This window comes from Loa loa (genome assembly GCF_000183805.2).
Source record: "Loa loa unplaced genomic scaffold supercont3.15, whole genome shotgun sequence".
In the NCBI taxonomy this organism is placed as follows: domain Eukaryota; kingdom Metazoa; phylum Nematoda; class Chromadorea; order Rhabditida; family Onchocercidae; genus Loa; species Loa loa.
In genome coordinates this window covers 9,912-29,762 of record NW_018108195.1, presented here as the reverse complement: position 1 = coordinate 29,762, position 19,851 = coordinate 9,912, and the positions used below count along the sequence as shown (strand labels likewise).

Here is a 19,851-nt window from a genome sequence, read left to right as displayed (position 1 = left end):
TACCAAATGAGATTTAAGCTAAGCAACATTCCCCAACCATTGAAACATGGATGATGCATGGGAGACAACTTCATAACAGGTTCAAACTCAACGTGCGAACATAGAGAATTCCTTGAATAAATCATGTTTTTCTTCCGATACGAACCTGTGAGTATGGGAGTCGGGAATTTTTGTCGGATGATTGTTGCATTCAATGGGGACCCAGGAAGAATACTGCCACGAAATCGCGCTTGGTAATGGCAGTTATGGGGTTCTGCGTCGCGGAGAACAGCTCTTGCAGTAGTAAGGATGTTCGAAGTACATCTAAAATGGACCAAATGGAGTATCTGCGACATATTTTGAACAAGCACCTCATCGACTCAGATTGGGGAATGGGTCAAAGAGGACGATGAACTTTAGGTGACCGATACTGAAAAACAGCATTCTCTTGATTGAATTTTGCAGATTTTTGCTGAATGGTTACGAAGAATGACGGGTTACACATGGAGGATTGAATGTAACTTATCACTAATTATCTATGGGACTTTACTGACATAAAATGGATTGTCGCGTAATATCAACGACAACGAAACATTCCATTTGTCGACGAAATTAGATATAATTCAGACAGGCATTAACAACAGTGTCATTTCAGGACTTTTTCGATTTTCTTCATTTCGTTAGTAATACTTGTAGAATTACACTGAAAGCTGCGTTTCCTACCGTTTCAGGTGGACGATGGCCAAAGTTATCAGAAGTAAGTTGAGGCAATTTTAGCGTATAAGCTTGAAATAGTTACTTGCCGGCTCTGCCAACATCGCAGTGCGTGCTAGAAATGGAATTTCCATACAATTGGATCTCTTGTGTTGAGAAATCTGTATTGATCATTTTATTTAACGGCCTTTTTTAAGTTGCATAAATCTGCTGATTCACATTGTTCTCATTTGTGGATACGGAATTCAAACAGATTCATTTAAATCCTGAATTCTGATTTGGATTACATCTTCTTTTTTGTCATCCCTTCATTAGTAGTAGTTAAACAGAAGTTCATCCCTTCTTTTATGCGGTATTTTTTTCGTTCTTTATTCTTGTTCAGTGGACAAAGTACTAACTTTTTTGGGACTTTTTTGTGAAAACTATCATAAGAATGTGCTTAAATTTCTTTGTAACTCTTGTAGATCAGTGGGTGTACAAAAAAACTGGACATTGGTATCGGTATCTTCCGCGCAGAAATGATATCTCCAAAGAATTCGATTATGAAAAGTTTATGGCTGGGCCAGAGCATTTTCCTGAAAAGGTTTTTTTTGCTTTAATAAAGTCGTGTGTAAAAGGGAATTTCATGTTAATTCAAAATTTTGCATTCAAATCTGAAGAAAGTTTCTTAAAAAAGAATTTAGGAAGTCTGGAAAAGATGCTTACCGTAGTCGATTTTTTATAAATTACCCTTAAAAGTTACTGTTATTCCTTGTTCTGTTTTTTGAATATATCGCAGTATGGAATAATTGAAAACATAATTTATATAATTGGAATGAGTAAATTTGGAAAAAGACTAACTAGACTCTTTCAGATGGAAAGCAAACCACCAAAACTTTGGTTGGTGTGGATCTATAGAAATTATTCGACAGATCCGACGTGTACCAAAAAAAAATCGAAAAATTATTTGGTAAGGACGCCGAAGTAAGTGATTGTTGATCAACTTTTGTGAAAGAAATTAATTTTCTTTGGATACAAAGAGAATTAGTTTAATCCCCAACTTCCTAACGTGACTCTTGGGAGTAGTCATTTGACATTATTTTTTCTCATAATCATTTCTTGTGTAGCAGGACAGGATTCCTATGTCTTTAGGGCTTCAATTTGTTAGTGCTGTTTTCAACGTGAGATGACGTGAGCTTAGCAAGTAGAATTATATACTTTCGCACTACGATTAATGGCTTACTAGTTGTTTGGTGGAAATTTCACTCTCCTGAATATTAGCATCGTATAATAACTCGAATGAAATTAATGTGTAGATAAGCACTTTTTTTTTTCTTTTCAGAAGAATCAAATGAAAGGTTCCATTTTAACAATCAATTTGGAAATGATTCTTTCAATACATGCTCCCAGATTTTTTTCAGCCTGGCAAAATGTTTATTTTTAAGAATACTGCTTCACAGAATATAGAATTGTGGCTTTTGAAACATATCATTGAAGTACGTGCACTCTCTTTTCCGAATGGTGAACCAACAGTTGATGATGTGAACGCCTTGGAAGTAAGTATGAAAATAGCATCGTTATCAACTTTAAGATAACGATTTAACCAAGGAAGTCATGCATTAATGGTGTCTACTGAGAAGCAATATTTATTTGTGCGTAGTTCCGCAGACTAGCTTCTTTCATGATAGACTTCATAGTAATAAGAGATGAGGCTTTGTATCGAGAAAAATGTCAGAATTTCTTTTCAAATTTAGTTTCGGATGTGTGACTAGATTGTTAGATATCTCTTTCAAATAATTTTGCCAGGTTTATCCAGATGGAAGATGCGTAGTCGATAAGCGTTTAGCTTACGAACCGTCTCAGTTTAATGTGATGGACCCACACAAACAAGTATTTTTTTTCTTTTTATTTAATTTATTCCTTTATTATCCGATTTACAATAAAATTTTTACATTTCACTGTTAGAATCTCCAGTCATCCTGTTGGAACTGTTGACTTTTTACTACGATGATGATTTCAGATGAGAGATAAATAATATTCTGCTAACTACGATGTGTTAGGTTTACGTTCTTTCTTTTTCATTAATTCCTAAATCGTTTGGATTATTGCTGTATTCCCTTGTCTTTATCTTATTACTGCGATGCAGTTATAATCACACCAAAGGCATCATGTATCATTTTTATTTATTACGAGAATAAAGATAATAACTTCTGCTTTATTTAGATGAGTAACAGTTATCTGTGTTCACGACTGAGAAGTCGGCACAACAAATGTCAAGATATATTTGAAACAAATGTTTATACGATCAAGAATGTCACATTAGTCGAATAATTGTATGTTTTATTTATGTTCACTCATTTCCCATACTTTTTTTTGAGTCGTTCAAGTTTGTTTAAATCTTTGCTCTATTTTGCTTGAATTTTAACATTAAATGTTGGGGAAATTAAAGCACAAAAATAGCTTCATTCAGATTTAATGCTGTTTGCCATTGGGATAAACACATTGCTTAAGCAGTGGTATACGATGTGGGCCATACGTGCATATATAGTATAGTATGTTGGTCTGATGGCAGGTCCGAATAGGTTCGAGTTTTTGTCACATGTCTAAGTTACTTACGGACTGCAAGAAATGGTGGAAGTTATTGAAATGATATGGTTTCGATTCTTCACATGCACACAACTTAAAATTTTTTCTACACAAAGTTATAAATCTGCAGCAAGCACGTAGGAATTTTAATTCTTGAGTAGATTTATGAAGATCAAAACCAACTTATTCGGATTTGAACTGAATGGGCAATCAGTTCCTCCCCTGCATATAAAATCTATTCTGAGTTGCCTTGAGGAATATCAATGCCATAGTGAGATCAGTATCGAATTACTTTGCATCAATGGTTACCGTTTGGGACTTGTTCTTTTCTCAGGTAAAAGATCTGTAGCAGATTTTTCACATTTCCAGGAAATATGCCGTGTAGATTCTTTTCCTCGATTGCTCAGTTGCAAAATTAAACATCTAAGAAACTTCCACAGACATAACTCCGTCTATGAATAGATTTTATCTGGAATGGGGCGCAATTGTTATTTCAACGAAACCATGAAACGATGAAGTTTCATAGAGGGCTACGGAGGTTTGTTGCATGTGGATCTCGTGTCACTCGGTGAGACTATGTTAGGTTGGCAAAAAGTTCTAATTAATGACTCAGGTTCCAGTGAGCACGAACTAGTCATTCGTCAAAACGAAAGAGAAGATACCATGTCGCTGTACACACTGGATAAAACAGTAACAATCATCGAAAATATCTTCTACTTTATGGAGGAGTCAATTCAGAAAAAAAAAACGGGAATACTTGAAAAAAAATCTCGGAACAGTATATCCTTAGGTTACTCTCGAGAGGGGGAAAGGTAGTGAAGTTCGATCCGCTTGAAGATGGAGGAGTTTTGCAACCGAAACACTAACATACTTGCTATACATTCTCTTACTGGCAACCAATCCTTTCCATTACCCATCCGCACGGTCTCCCAGAATGAAAGGTAGGGGAAGTATTTCACTCTTTACTTACTTTTCCCCCAGGCAACTTCAATTCCGTTCGTACAATTACTGGAAATCACACGTCAAGAAAACAAAAATAAACGTGAGGGCTGCTGCACGTAATTACTGTCTAACAGCGTTTGTCGCCTGCCAGTAGTTCTTTTCGGAATGTGGCTCGATAATCGTTGGTTCGTCTGTGGCTATGTCGGCTCTGCAGTGCGAACTTGATGGTGGTGTTGTGCGACGGAATACAATTAACTACAATAAATTGTTGTTCAAACGCTGACATATTTTATTTGAGGGGTCTATTCCCCAAAGGATTCGGTTCTTGCTGCCTTTCCGGTTCTTCTCGCGTGTGCTGTAAAATGCAGTAATTTTAAGATTGATTTGCAGGATAAATCAACTTGGTGGTTATGTGTAGGACCGAAAGCAATAAAATGGTGATGTGATTTTGCTAACGCGCTGGATTTTCTGAATGGATGCACATGAAGACAGTTCGTATCATCGAAACGGTTTGGCTTACTACTCACAAAGTATTTTGATAGTTTTGAAAATTCAGTTAGGATTGAGTCCAAAATACATAATTCCAAATTTCCTATTAGTGTGCGCCTGAATGGATCAGTAAATGAAATGGATAAAACAAATGTGACCCAAATCAATGCGTATGCTTGCCTAAGCAACTCTGTGCACTGAATTTCATGGGTTGCATAGAATTGTTTCGAATTTGGGATTAAAAAACAGACTTTATGAATGTGTTCAAGCACTGAATGCGGTGGACATAGAATTTTAGGCAGTTTTGAAAAATGAAGCGAAAAATGTACAGAAATAATTTGAAATAGGATAATGTAAGGTAAAAGTCTGATAATAAGATGAAAGATCCGGTAGAGGAAAGAGGAAACCTCTGATGAAGCTATGATAATTAAGTGTTTAAATAAAAAGTGAAATCGGAGACACATTAGAGAAGGACAAAACTCAAATTGCCAAAATTATCCATTCATCATAGTATATGTCGAGTTAACGAGGCGCTGCAGCTCACTGAAGAATAGAGATAAATAAATAAATGCTTTAGAAGTTAACATGAAAAATTGTCATTATTGGTTACACATTAACTGGTTGGATACAGAGCGTTTTGGAACAGGCCAGTAGTGGCAGCATCAAAAATTTCATATCATACTCAGTTGTCAATGATTGAAATCATATAACCTTAAGAAGCATAATTCCCTATGGCGTGTTGAACAGTGATTAGAATTTTGCGTATTTCAACTATTTCAGTTATGAAGTAACCATTTCTGAGGTACCAGAAATTTCCGTTAGTTTCAGGAGGTAAAATGTCAACGGGAGGATCAGTTCTACCGCGTCCATCATCGGAAGCAGCACACCATATTCATCACAAAATCGCCTGGAAAGCTATTAACATCGATGCAAAACATGTAATTTTTCGGTGCGACGGCGTCTGTAAAGATGACCCAAAGGTTTATATCAGTTTTTATCATTGTAATTGGACAGTGGTATAGTTTAGTAAAAGTTTAGTAATTTGACCGCATATTCATGCAAATACTGATATAGCAAAGAATCGGTCAAACGAAAAATTGTCTTCAGTTGCTTCTGTCAACAAATTTATAGAATTTCTAAAATGCATTTATATAATTTTTCTACTTTCAACTTTGTTCTATTGTTGTCATGAGACCAGAGAGGAAAATTTACTTCTGAATAGAGCATTGATTAATCTCCCTTCTGGGTTCGAGAAAAATCAAATCATTTGTTTAATAAAACTGCAAAAATTAAAAAGAACTAGGATGTTATTGTTGGTCTTTTTTAATTGTTGGAATGGAAGTTAAATATATTCGTTAATTTTATTAATAAGGCAGAGGGAAAGAAATGCTGCAATGAGTACATGTCATGATATTGCGGTCATGGTGATAAGAATGATATAGAGTGAGTTTTATTTGCTCATTTTAATATTTGATAATGGAATTTCTCATAGCGAAATGAATAATTTTAGTATAATGCACATACCTTGGGTGATCCGAGAAATCCACTAACAAGATTTCGTAGTGTGGAATCGATTGACCTTTCATTGCCTTCTTTTATTGTAAGTTCGTTTTTTGGAGATTTTATTCGGACCTATTTCGGATTTCATTTTTTTTTTTTTGTTTAGTCTTTTTTCATTCTGTTATGGTTTTACAAAACTTGTTTTCCCCAATCTCCTACACTTACTAATTCTGCGGAATGTTGCGATTTTTCCAACATAATTTACTTTAGTAGAGCGAAAATAATTAGATAGGCTTCCATGTTTTGGCAGTCTTCATGAAATCCTATTGCAGTTGGACAATAATTCGGTTGGACCACAACCAAAACGTGAAGTTTCTATATTTGGTTTAAATGATAACATAAACCATGCATTTCTGACTGATATGTGCCAGTAGGTTTTCACAGATTTTTTTAAAAGAAATTTGTTTTTGGGATAAAATATTTAAAATTTACGAGGAAAATGAATTAACATTAGTGTTTTACATCTTTATAAATAAAGATGCGAAGCCCATTTCATATTTGTGATATTCAAACATTTTCAGGAAGACAGGTCAAGTTATTGAAGTGTTCGTATATATGCATCCTCGAACAAAAAAACATTTGGGTATGGCATACGTCGTCTTCCAGGAAGGCGGCAAAGCAAAATCATTTGTTGCAAAAAATAACGGTACTTCAGTTATGGGACAAACAATTACATGTATTATTGATCCATATGGTATGTTTCTTTTTTTTTGCTTTATGGAAGACTGCTAATAATAATTTTCTTTCTTTTTTTCCTTTTTTTTTTTTTTTCAAACATACACAATGACATAGTGGAATTGAAAGGAGTTAATTAATTGCTTATCATCATTGCATTTCATATTATACCTGGTTTAACTGGAATAATGCAAAAGTTACAAATAAAATATTTTGTTTTTGAGCGAAAGAAATTAGTCGACGGTATGAGGAGCAAGCAGTGGAAGCAGCACCAATACCCCATTACTTATCACGCCTGGATCATAACAGACTAACTGAGTTTCGAGTGGTCAGCTCTGCAAGTACATCTGAATATGTAAGTTTACAGTATCTTTTTGAAATAATTATCTTTGCATTGTAGACTGGAATTAACTGTATGCAAAATAGTTTTGTAGATGGGAGAAATAATGGACTCGGTTTATTACAGGAATTTATCGGACAGTCCTGTTGTTAGTACGGTGCATCGGGTAGTAGTGGAATCTCCGTACTCACGACACTAATCATAAGACCGTTCCATGCAGTTTGCTTCACGAATGTGATACATTTAGTTAATTTACTAGCAACACAAAGCACGCATAAGTCCATAGAATGAATAAATTCCAGAAAAGAATTCCCACAAGTTCATCGCCTTCTACCAGTGCTCAACAGTCCAGTGATATCAAAGCATCAGAACTAGTCCAGAAAAAACCTGACGAATTTGAAGCTGCGTTTTTTCATGATGATGATCGACAGATACATCAGCAGTCGGTTGAATCTGCGTTGACGAGAAGTATCCAACTTTCAGGAAGTTGTAGTATATGGGGATTAGTTTGCATTGCAGCTGCTGTGGACAGTCAGAATACATACTTACAATTCTGGAAGACTGGATATAAATAACAAGGGTCTCTAGAGCAGTTCTACATTTATTTGGTTTTGTTTCCTTTCAAGTGACAAAGCAGACGAGAAATTGAAGACAGATAGATGATCAAGCGAAAAATTAGCAGGAAAGTGTAGCTGGTGGATATTTCTATCCAGTGATTTTTGTCAACTTAGCCAACTGCATATCATTTGATTAAAACAGTGCCTCATTATTTATGTGGTAAAAAGTATTTTAAATCATATATTCAGGTTTTTTGAAAAAAAATAGGCTTATAAAATGAATCTGTATTGCAGTAACACACATCGAAAATATAGTACCGGCTAATGAACGTTCGACAGTCCCGTCAATAACTGGACATTTTGCACAATTGACAAGATCTCCTTCCATTTCAAGTTCCTCTTGTTCACCGTTAACAACAGTGCAAGCTTTACATCAGACATTCTGTTCCCATCATTTTATGTTTCGTCAGCAGACCCAGGCACCATTTACGTATTACCATTCGATACCACCCAATCCCGTATCCCCTGTTTCGAATTTTCCATCAATTTCACCTTCCGCCAACGTTTTTTCACCATTGCCACCTCTTCCACCAATAGCCGGGCGAATTCCGTTTCCTGCATGGTCTAATGTACCACCACCGCCGCTGAGAACTCCAGGTTACTTTGAAATTTTGATAATTTTGAACTTATAAAAGCTTATAAACTCTCTGTGCTTGTCAAACTTCCCTTTCTTCAATCCTTACCTTCAATCTTCAATTCTCATGTTGTACTTTGCTAGGTGTGGAGTAATTGCAAGAGCGGCTTGTGAGCATTTCAATTTCTTCGCAATAAATTTAAATGTGCTCTAAGAGAAGTATTAAAAGTCTAGGATTTTAAATAATTTATTTGTTTTAGTAATGTTTTCAGCAGCTGATACTTGGCCGATGACAAAAACAATTATATCGACGCCAGTACAACTTCAGGTTTCTTCTATGAGAAATCCGGCACCACCAACGAATTTTGCATCAACTGCATATCAGGCTGTACCAAGTACTTCATCTTGCGAGGAAGTTGCACCAATGGATCCAGCACCCTCAAAAGTTTCTTTTTTCAAATCATTTATTATCGTTGTCCTTTGGTTCCTGATACCTTCATTTTGATTTTAATACATCTGTTGTTCATGGAATCATTGTCTTTTGGATAGAGACGAAGAGGAAGACATTGTAATGGAGTATTATCCATCACTCTCTCAACAATTTCCACTGATTTTTGGAGGAAGCTAAGATTTATATCAACTTTTCGCCAAAATTATTCGGTGCCCATGACATATATTTCTTCATCAATACGATCATTTGAGAACATTAAGAACATTGTCCGAATTCTAATGGCAGGTGAAAAGGTCATGGCATGAAAAATAGTAATTTTAAACTCGAGTTTGGATGGCTTGAATGATTTTTGAATTTTTGTATCAGGAAAGCGATGAAAAAACCTGAAAATAACTATTCCGAGTGTACAGAGGGGAAAACGAAGTGTTCCAGGTTAATTTAAAGATTTTTGCGTTAAACTTGTTTGTTGTTTTTCAGTAAATGTAATTTACTATATTGAGAATTCATTTTTCGAATAAATTCTGGAGGGTTGAACTTGTTTTTGTTTTCCTTAAGGAAGTTCTGTAACAAGTAATTCTGAAGAAATTTAAAAAATCTGATATAAGGATAAATTTTTTGCATTTTTAAATAGGAAAAAGAAAATACCACTTGAAAAATTAGAAGAAATGAACATTATTGGTTTCTTATTGAACATAAACTTTCTAAACGACATTTCTTTTCCTTCAGCGAGTGGTAAAATAAAAGTAAGGAAAAGAAGGCGGCTCCGTGAGTCGATTTCGGTTTCTTCTGTCTCTGGAAATAGTAGTTCAAAGAGTGACGATAGTGAATTAAGCGAGGAAAGCTTTCAAGATAGCTGCAATACTGTTAAAAGAAAACATCGACATCGGAAAAAGGGAATTGTAGAAGTAAGTGGTATATTCGATATGATGACGTCACATCGAAATCTGTTGTTTCGTTAACTTTACTGTGGGTTTTTTTGCGATTTTCTATCTCAGCGGTTATTCCATTTGTTCTTGGAACTAATTGAGTCTCTATTAAAGAAGAATAAAATATAAGTAGTATGCTTGTTTACATTGCTTCCCTTCTTTAAACCTTCAAAAAACACCTCTTTAAAAAATAAGCGTGAAAGCAAAATCTCGTCGTTTGCTTGATGTTAACTGAGTAAGTATTAGCATCGGCATAATGTTGTTTCTTGTAACCCAAGGTAGGAAGAGAAAATTGAAATCATGATAAATAATTAAGTGATAGTTAAAGAAAACAACTTTTTTCATGGAAATCATGATTACTTATATCACACAATTGTAAGGAATTGTAATATTATTTTTCTAAATTATTCCGTTTTTCTGTAGTGCATACGAAAAAAGAGATGAATAAGAGAATCGGGAATACAGTTAGCTTTTAATTTTCCATGCCATCCGATTTTTTTCTTCAAAATTTTTCTAATTACGACTCTCCTAATGTGTAATCCGTCCGATTTTTCGACATACTGTTTCCTAATATTTTAAATTCGAAACGAAATTGGAAATTTTTCAGGAACGCAAATATTATAAGAGGAAAGGAGCGGGTGGAACTAGTGATTACTACAAGGTACTGGAAATCTATTTCAGTCTTGTCAAATTAAAATGATGAATTTTTTTGTAAAGATTCAACTGTTAAGCGTAGTTCTGCACAAAATAATTTGAAGACTTCCTCAGATGGGTGAAATATGTTACGTATTGTATTCTAATATGTAAGAGTTTGCAGTTCAAAATGCTTTTGTACTTAGAGCTTTTAATGGAATTTGAAGAGATGAAAATTGACGAGTAATATCTCCTTTATATTTCTTATTTATAAAAATTCTTTTTTGTGTTCATTCTGGTTTATTCCTGCGTCGTTTTAAAAAAGGAAATACAATAGATTAAGCCTTACTTGGTGTTTTTCCTTGTACATTTATACAAGTAACCATAGTGTTACGAATCACATCGAGTAAATTCTGACATTTAAATTATGCTTTATTTTCTAAACGGGTTCCATTTCTTATATTCTTTTTAGGAAATTATAATTCGGAAGAACGATAATAAAAGAAAATGTTCACATGAAACTAAGTCAAATATACTTCAATCACCAGAGCTTGTAGAAGAAGTGGAAAGTTATCAACGCATACGAAAATATAAAAAACGACAAGAAACTGCTGAGCGGGATGAGCATTTCGTGGAGCCGGATGTTGATTTACCAGATCTGGAAAGTGTGAGCAGTGATGAAGATCAACTTAGTACGGAACAACAAGAGCTAAAAGTACAGTCAGCAGTGAGTTGTTGCAGTTTTAATACTTCAAATTGTTGCCCCATTAGTAAAATTATAGGTGATTAGTTTATATTGAGTTTAAAATGTTATATCTGCAAATTAGTTTATATCGAGTTTTATGCTCGATGTATTTGTAAATTTGTTGATTTCACGATGCTCAAAACATTTGTTGTGGGTAAATTCGTATTCTTATTGGTAACATTACAATTCGTTGGTTTTTTAAAACTTCAATATTTTCAGCAGTTCCAACCAAATAAAAGTAAAAATCATAGGGAGATCACGAAGCATATTCACCAACAACAATCCAAACATGTGGATTGGCGGAAGAAGCGAGTGATGGAAAAAAGACGTAGGCAGCGGTATGTCTTGATATTGGAATCTGAAAAATAAAAAATTTCCGAGAAAAGTTTTATACTTTATATATTTGAGATAGAATAAAAATTTCGGTTTCAATGCGTTTAAAAGAGAGTTATGAAGATTGAAATGGGAGTGGTAAATTCTTGTCAAAATTATTCTTTGCTACAGAATGAGGTTTTTTTTATTGTAGTGACCATAGAAGTTGTGGAGGTCGAGAAAGTTCTAGCTTAAGTGGAGATGAAAAAGGCCACAGGTGGTCTTCATCCTCCTCAACTACCGAATCAGAAACAGAATCTGATGAATTGAACTCTTTCAGAAATTGTAAATGGTTTGTTTTAGAAATAAAGTTCGCGTAGGAGTTTTATGACCTTCAGTGCAATTTATTTTATTTGAAATTCAATTAAGAATCCAAATGTGTCAGATTAAAAGATTTGTAGGTGATAATTTCCAGAAATTTTTATTTTTGAATTTTTAAAGAAATTGAACGTAAAAATAGTAAAGCTTTCCTGTCACATGAAATCATCGGTCCTTCTGGAAAAGTCGGGAGCAAAAATTTACTGTTATTAATGTGTGCGATGGTTTGCCTGACTCGGATTTCACAGTTATAAGCATGAATTGCCGCGAAATCATTTGTTGGGCCGGCAAATTATTTAAAAAAGTGACTAATTTTTCTTTGAAATTCGTGATAACTGCTGTTTCCTTTTTAGGACATGTAGGCCTCCTTCAAACCTTCACTCATCAAAAAGTTCACGGATGGTAAATCTCTTGGTTTGTTCTTGTTTACTGTCACATGATCATTATTACTCCATTATTACTTTCGGTAAAAAAAAAAACTGAACTCGGTTTTTATGCAAATTGTTAACCTAATCAGTTGTGAATTAGAAAATGAACATTTGAGATTAAAACTTATGCCATATGCCATATAATTATGTCAAACTACCATTTTTTCAGCGCGATACTTTTCAAATATTTATTGATAGCTTCAATAAATTATCATTCAAATTATTTAGGATATGTTTGAAGCGGTAACTTCAAGTAGCGAACAATCGCATGGCGAAGAAACTGGAACAAGTGGTGTAGCACCTCAGCCAAAATCATCGCATGTGAAAAATAGTTTAATAAGTTAGTCTATTGTAGTGCTCCTCATGACTGAACAATTTTTAAAGGTAGACGTGACTGTTATCAGAATCTTGGTAAATTGGATTTTGATACTATGTGGAGCAGATTTTTTTTGATGAAATCGTGATAATACCATCGTGCAACATCAAAAAGATTTTTAGAGAATGAGTCGACTCAGTCACTACCAACTCCTAGTTTCATAACTTCACCCGAGAAGCTTTCGAGTGATTCTCCACTTCCATGCGTTATGCAATGTACTCCTCCAACAGAAAGCTCACGATCATCATTCGAAAGACGGCTCGAAAATCTATTTCGATCCAGCTCAGTGCAACCTCCGATAAGTTTTTAAGGCTTATTTTATTTCTGTTTTTTGAACATAACACAACAGCATATTTAAGAAATTCGAGTTAACTATAACTTTTGCATTTGCTTAATGCCCTTGAAATGTTTCAATTAAAATAGAAGGGAGCAAACGAAAGATAGAAGACTGAAAATAAGAAAAAGTAGCATTTTTTTAGGAGATTTATGAAAGATGGTGACGTCAGAAGTGGAGATGAGTATTTTTCATTAAAATTTCAAATCGAATTACTCAATTAAAGTCAAAGTTTTGGATTTTTCGGTTTGCATTGTATGCAAAAGTTCCGTTTTTCTTAGATTGTAATGGTGAGGGGACGAAAGAAAGATGATAATCCGTTTTCCTTTTGCTGCATATAAAAAAAAGAAATGTTATCCACTGTGACTATATCTTTTTTATGCAATGTTTGTGTAGTTGTCATTTTTGGTTTTTCAGATTATAGAAACATATGAAGAAAAGCGGTCAAACGATGGAAGTTGTACTTCAGTTCCAACTATTTCAGGTGAATATATAGTAATTCTTTACCTTTCCATTAATTTCGTAAGGAAGGATATAATCTTAAATTGTTGAGCTTTCGTTTCGTTAATTTATCATGATTGCACGATGAATTCGGTTCATTTCAAGATTGAATTAATCTCTTAAATTTCCAAAGAAAAATCCTTGAAAATTTAAAATAAAAAATAAGCAGAATCAAGGGGAGATGCTGACGATTTTATGAGTGATTGAAGAGTATTCCAAGGCTGTTGGTCATTTGTCAAGTACGTCCAGTATATATATTAAAAAAATACGAAGTGCATTGTTCCTCGAAGTAGGCCTTACGGTGCAAGTCGATACATTCGGCTTATCTTCAGTTAAATAAACTTGAGGAGTCCTATATAATGTAATGTCATGTCTCCATAGTTAATATTATGTTATATGCGTAAACTTTGAAATTATATATAATTTTATTTATATATATATGCTTATTTATTTGTTTATTTAGTTGAATTAATTGATTTATTTGTTTATTTATTTATTTATTCATTCATTTACTCATTAATTTATTTATTCACTCATTCATTCATTCATTTACTTATTTATTCATCTATTTGTTTAGTAAATTGATAAATTAGTTAATCTATTTATCCAACTATTCGTTTGTTTTTTATTTGTTATTTTTCCATTTATTCATTTATTATTTATTTGATAGCTGATATATGCATATGCACATGCCCTTATTCGTTTCTTTTCTTTTTTTGTTTGATTCATGAAGTATTAACTGTTTTTCAGCCTTCGATACGCCTTTTTTGCCGTCAAGTACTGCACGTAATGCTGTGGAGCCGAAGGGAATGCCTCTGTCTGAAGCTTTTCTTATCGAGCATAGTAGTGGGACGGTTACTGTTGTCAAACAACCATCTGATTTGAATTCCGCGTAAGTTCTGAATGAAATTTCGAAGAAAATCACAATATTAGTTTACTTCTTCTTTTATATGTACTTTGAACTTTCCTGCATGGTAATTTTCGAACAGTTTCAATATTTTCAATCCCTTTTGAAATTAATTTCATGCAATCTATATGCAGTTACCAGAAAAGATGGGATAATTTAAAGAAAAAAGAAAATCTTTTTCTAAGAGTGCTTGAATTCCTTCAGCTAATATGCTTTTTTTCTTTCATTTTTGTTTGAGTTTTCAATCTGTCATGGAAACTCATACAAAATGTAAGATAGAGCCGGATTACATTTTCTTTCATCTGTAATTTTCTTAGTTTTTTCTAACATATATGATGATTTCACTACGAAAAAGAATAGGAATTGTTGCGACGCTTATGGTTTCTAATTACAATAGAAACAGCACGCTTTGCATCCGGTATCATTAACAAAATTTGTGTATCATTAAACTTGAGCATTGCTGTTATTTGAATCTCAACTACTCTTAGTATCTTTTCATTCAGCTTTCTTTTTATTTTTTCCTGAAACAGTTTTCCCCAGACCTGTACTTGGGTTCTAGCTTAAAAATTTCCCCTTATATTCTAAGTCATTCATCTTTGACCTTTTAGTGAATCCTGCACGAACTCACAGCCACAAATGGCAAATTCTGTATATCGTAATGTTACTTCAGGTTCTGCTTCTTTCCAGGTAAATAATTCTTTTTTGAATGGCAGTTGAAATCTTCATAGTTTTTGTTCCTTATGTTTTACTGCTCGGTCCATAAGCTACATTGATTTATTTGCTAACATGAACACAAATTTAGTTCAGTTACTGAACTTATTAAGCAAAATCTTGTGATTTTCATTTTTTTTTTTTACAGATTGATCCATCTTCCCCTGTGGATACTGTTCGTAATGAGATTAGGGAAGAAAATAATCATTTGGATAAAACAGTAGAAGGACGTTGTGAACTGGTTGGCGATCAAGAAATGCAAGTCGGAGGTGGACCGATAGAGAATGAGGAACAGAGGGAATTGGAAGAACAAATTTTGGAGAAAAAAGTGAAGATTGTAATTTCATTTCTCCGACTTTCTCTTGTTCATTTATATCTCGACGTCTATTTTTCAACTTTATAAATTTAAAATTCATCTTATTTTCAGAGAGCAGCTCGTGAAAATTATGTACATGCAGTATATGTGGCAGTTCGTGAAGACTTGAAAAACGTCTTACTAAAGGATTTAATGCGCAAAATCGAAAGTGCTGCATTTGAAAAATTGGAGCAAGGATGGAAAGGAAAGGAAAAAGCTAAAATTGTGGTACTTATTCAAATGTTTCTCACCAGCGAGATAAATTAATTCCAAAACAATAATTTTGGCAAGGATTTTTATAGCGGTCTCTTAAATATTTTCATCATTCATTAACATTTTCTAAGATACGATTTGAAAGAATATGCAGCATCATTTTCTATCGTTTGATGACGAATAATATACTTCAAGATGTTAAGCCTTCATTACTCATTTCCTATTTCGTAACATATTTTCCTGCGTGTTTTTGTACTTGTAAAGCAATATAAATGAATCACTATTGGGACCGTTCAAGTTAATTTCGAACTGTTCGCAGTTAAATTTTGATCTCTGTAGAATAATCTAGAATAATCTAATAGATTTCATAAATATATGATTTCAGAGATACAGTGAAACGTATTCTTTGTGCAACTAATGTAGATTTTAACAATTTTCTATCTTTTCAGGAGCAGGATGATGATTCCTGGCAAAGTGAAGCAAAAAGTGGTGCTGTTGATACCTCAACATTGGTTGTTGATAGAACTAGCGTTCCTTCACTTAAACCAGCTGTGAGGTAGAATTGTGGTCTGCTGTTCTTCTGAGTTAAATTATTTCTAGATATCCTCGAATGAACTGTTTGAAATCAGGATCATTTGAAATTCATTTAATTTCGATTTGTTTGAATGATTAAATAGGTGTTCAAAGTTTTCTACTGACGAGTGAATTGTTTTATTCGGAAGGAAAGATGGATTAATGTTACACATAAATTTAGATCCCACTGGAGTTGCTTGCTACGTAGAAATTAAAATTCTTTCTATGAAGTAATGCTTATGCTATATTGAAATTTAACCCTTTCTCCAGTTCAAAAGATTCGCTGAACGAAGTGGTCCGACAAGTGACTGAACAGACAAGAGCTGAAATGTCGGCAGCATTTGGTCCCGACACAGCGGCGTTGTTGGGCACTGGATTATTTTTCAGAGGCTTGGGTATTGCACGAAGTATGCCTAGCTTCAAAAAGGTTGGTTATTTCTTTTTTTTTTCGAGAGTCATTAATAATTTATTCAACTGGTGTTTATGACAAACATGCAAATGAAAATTTTCTGCCTTTTTCATTTTGTAATGATGTTATTTGTTTCGTTATCTCATAACTATATTCTTACCTTTCTAAACACTGAATGATAGTGCTGTTTTTCTGTTATTGAATCATAGTGCATGTTTTATATTCTGTAATTGGTTTTTATTTTTATTTTTTAATACCTTTTTTTTAGAAAATTTCCGTAATTGGTCTTTATTTTTATTTTTTAATACCTTTTTAACTAGCACACATTTCCTGGATTTCATATTCGCATATTATCCTTAACCTGAAAGCGATTACTTCCAGAAACAAATGCATTTGTCGCCGAAACGAAAACAACGATCTAGAAGTAGTAGTTCCAGATCATTATGTTCTACCTATTCACATACAAGAAGCAACAGGACTCCGGAATCAAGTCAGAGCTGTGGAAGAAGTGAAAGTCAAAATCGCAGTAGAAGTGAAAGTAGCTTGGCTGAAGAGAGAAGTTCAGATGACGAAGATGCTAGAAGTGAAAATGGACGGTATTATTTAATTGACTGTTAGCTAGGAGTTGGTTTATCGATGTTTTCTGAAAATATCAAATTTATTTATTATGAAGTAAGCATAAAGTCTGCATCAGTACTTGAAATGATATAAATAAAAGTTAAGTCTAAAAATCAGATGCGAGCATTTAATGGAATTTGTCTGGAGTGAGGATTCCTTGGATCAAAATGTACATATTGTATTTTTTTTGAACATTGTCGTTGATATTCATTTGAAGGAACTCTTGCAAATTACACGAAGGAAACCATATTCTATTTGCTGCTTTTTGATTTCGAATTTCAGCTAGATTTATTTCACAGTTCTTGATTTCTCCGTAAAGAAATGGCTGTTGAATTGTTTTTAGAAGTACAACTGAAAGTGAGTCTACGTGTTCAACTGATCGTTTAAGTCCGACATTTTGGAGCGGAAAACACTTTGGTTCTGGAACTTTTACGCCAGTTGATGGATCAACAAGTGAAGAAAATGAAGAGGTGGAAGTTGACGAGGAGGAAGAGGGGGAGGAGGAGGAACAGGTGGGAGAACGAGGACATGTCGAAAAGGATTTCGATGAAATTAGAGCAATTAGCAAATTGTCAGCACGTTCTGGTTAGCAACTTGTTAATCAAAATAATTAGTTTTGTTTTAAATTTATATCGTAAAATGAAATAAATTTAGAGTGGGAATTTCTTATGGTTTTTGATTGTAAACAAATTTTTAATTCATCTATTTGTACATGACATGCTATTTAGGATTTTGCTATTTAACGGTGGCTTCTGTTTTGAGACTTTATCGTTTATCAAAAATAATCATTTCTAAAGCTCGGAATGTGTTAACTCCAGTGTTTCCTAAAGCTTTGTACCCCTTATATTGTTTCAGTACTTCCTAAAAAATGAACCTAGTGCAGAAAAATTCTCATATTTGGATTTTTTTGCAAAGAAAGATTTTTAATTTTTAAGGAATCGAAGAAAAGGCAATATTATTCGTCAGAACTGAAATTGAAGGAAATATTGGGTATGATGGAACTGATTCCTCAAGGTCTGCATTTTTTTGCTCATTCTTCTTGGAAATTTACGTTATAATATATTTAAATGGTTTTTCATACAAATGGATAATTTATACCTGAAAACGATTGAAATGTGGGTTGTATTTTTCAAAATAGCATTTTATTCATTAGTGAATAAATTATAGCAGTTGCACAACAACATCCCACTTGATAGAGCAGGATAAAATTACTGAAGAACTGCAGACAAAACATGGAAAGGTAAGAACTTTATCGCTTTTTTTTCAAATGAATCAGTTTAACTGATTCAAGTTTCTTGAAAACCTCGAAGTTAAGATTTTATTGCATCAAGTTTATAAAAGAATTTTTTTGAAAAATCATCCGATTCGTTTTGTATGTGAAGTGAACATATATGCGGTGAATACCTCATTGTCATTACCTTTTTTTTCTGTTGTGTTGAAAGGGAAACTTATCTCGTATCAATCGTTTAAAGGAATTTCATAAGGCTCCACATATTTAATTAATCAATTGTTTGTTTACTTTGCCCATAGTTAGCATCAATATTTCAAATTTTCAAGTTGAAATTACTGATTCGGGTTAATTAAATATATTGTTGAGGTACTTGATGTTGCGAATATGGAGGGATATTTCAACGATCACTGCTATCTTCCGGTAGAACTATCGGAACAATTGAAAAAAGAATTTGAAGAAAGCGTTTTAGTGTGCACTGTTAGTGAAATGATACCATCGGAGTACCGTGAAACGAGAAAATTGGGAAAACCAGAGGAAACACTTTTGCAACACGTGCAAGATAAAGCTGGTATGAAAATACAACTGGTGTTAAGTTATCATCTATCCTCAAGCAATTCCTTATCAGCAGATAGATCAAGCAGAGCAATTGATATCCGAGATTTTTTCGGCGCACAATATCAAGTTGCATTTTGTTCGTCTTAGAAATGCATTGGGAATGAACTAAAATACTTAAGGAATCTTTTTAGTAGTATTTATTGTTAAAACTACAGCAAAAGTGAAGAAACGATGCTATCGAAATGAACTTGCTTCGCTACTTCCACCACCCGTTGACGTGGAACGACTTGCATGGGAAATAGGTTGGAAACCTGCAAAACATTGGGAGAAACGAACTCCTGAAGAAGAAAAAAAGATCTTCTGGAAATTTGAAAAAGTTGGTTTCATTTGAATTTCGAAGTTTTTTTCTTGAATTTTCGAAAATTTTTGAAAGACTTTTTTAAACTTTATTATTGATATATAGATAAAATTTAGGGAAGAGGAATAGCGTGGTTGTTACAAGAAGTAAGATTTTAACTAGGCATTTTATTTCCTCTTCAAAATCACACGGTCTCGAGAATTTCCACTTTCAAGGAAGGCCTGGATGCAGAAGATTTGATGTTCTTGGAAAAAGCATTTCACGAGATGCAGAATGATGGAACAGCAACATGGAATAGAAAATTGTATTGGGTACCACCGAGAAAAGTGCCAGAAGTCCATCTGTTGGTTAGAAATTACTAAATACACTAAATGGAGTTAAG

At 33.7% G+C, this 19,851-nt stretch overlaps 3 protein-coding genes across 3 annotated transcripts; all 3 read left to right on the top strand.

Moving 5' to 3' along the window:
* Nucleotides 1–717: 717 nt before the first annotated feature.
* Nucleotides 718–3,003, top strand: LOAG_01477 (hypothetical protein; the record flags this gene model as incomplete). The annotated part of the gene is made up of 6 exons (XM_003137016.1): nucleotides 718–736; nucleotides 1,158–1,276; nucleotides 1,547–1,642; nucleotides 2,094–2,228; nucleotides 2,479–2,562; nucleotides 2,896–3,003. 6 exons carry the CDS (start codon nucleotides 718–720, stop codon nucleotides 3,001–3,003), a joined length of 561 nt encoding a protein of 186 aa, XP_003137064.1.
* A 2,522-nt stretch (nucleotides 3,004–5,525) lies between these two features.
* On the top strand, nucleotides 5,526–14,435 carry LOAG_01476 (hypothetical protein; the record flags this gene model as incomplete). The annotated part of the gene is made up of 18 exons (XM_020445764.1): nucleotides 5,526–5,669; nucleotides 6,200–6,289; nucleotides 6,522–6,619; nucleotides 6,771–6,943; nucleotides 7,149–7,279; nucleotides 7,567–7,732; nucleotides 8,116–8,478; nucleotides 8,728–8,900; nucleotides 9,317–9,338; nucleotides 9,633–9,811; nucleotides 10,440–10,493; nucleotides 10,938–11,192; nucleotides 11,430–11,548; nucleotides 11,737–11,874; nucleotides 12,254–12,314; nucleotides 12,557–12,668; nucleotides 12,827–13,006; nucleotides 14,290–14,435. 18 exons carry the CDS (start codon nucleotides 5,526–5,528, stop codon nucleotides 14,433–14,435), a joined length of 2,604 nt encoding a protein of 867 aa, XP_020303813.1.
* Nucleotides 14,436–15,082: 647 nt separating this feature from the next.
* Nucleotides 15,083–19,831, top strand: LOAG_01475 (hypothetical protein; the record flags this gene model as incomplete). Its single annotated transcript, XM_020445763.1, has 12 exons — nucleotides 15,083–15,133; nucleotides 15,306–15,494; nucleotides 15,585–15,740; nucleotides 16,175–16,281; nucleotides 16,569–16,725; nucleotides 17,089–17,303; nucleotides 17,669–17,910; nucleotides 18,261–18,339; nucleotides 18,493–18,565; nucleotides 18,923–19,148; nucleotides 19,327–19,487; nucleotides 19,685–19,831. The coding sequence occupies 12 exons, from the start codon at nucleotides 15,083–15,085 to the stop codon at nucleotides 19,829–19,831; spliced, it is 1,803 nt and encodes a 600-aa protein (XP_020303812.1).
* Between the last annotated feature and the right edge of the window lie 20 nt (nucleotides 19,832–19,851).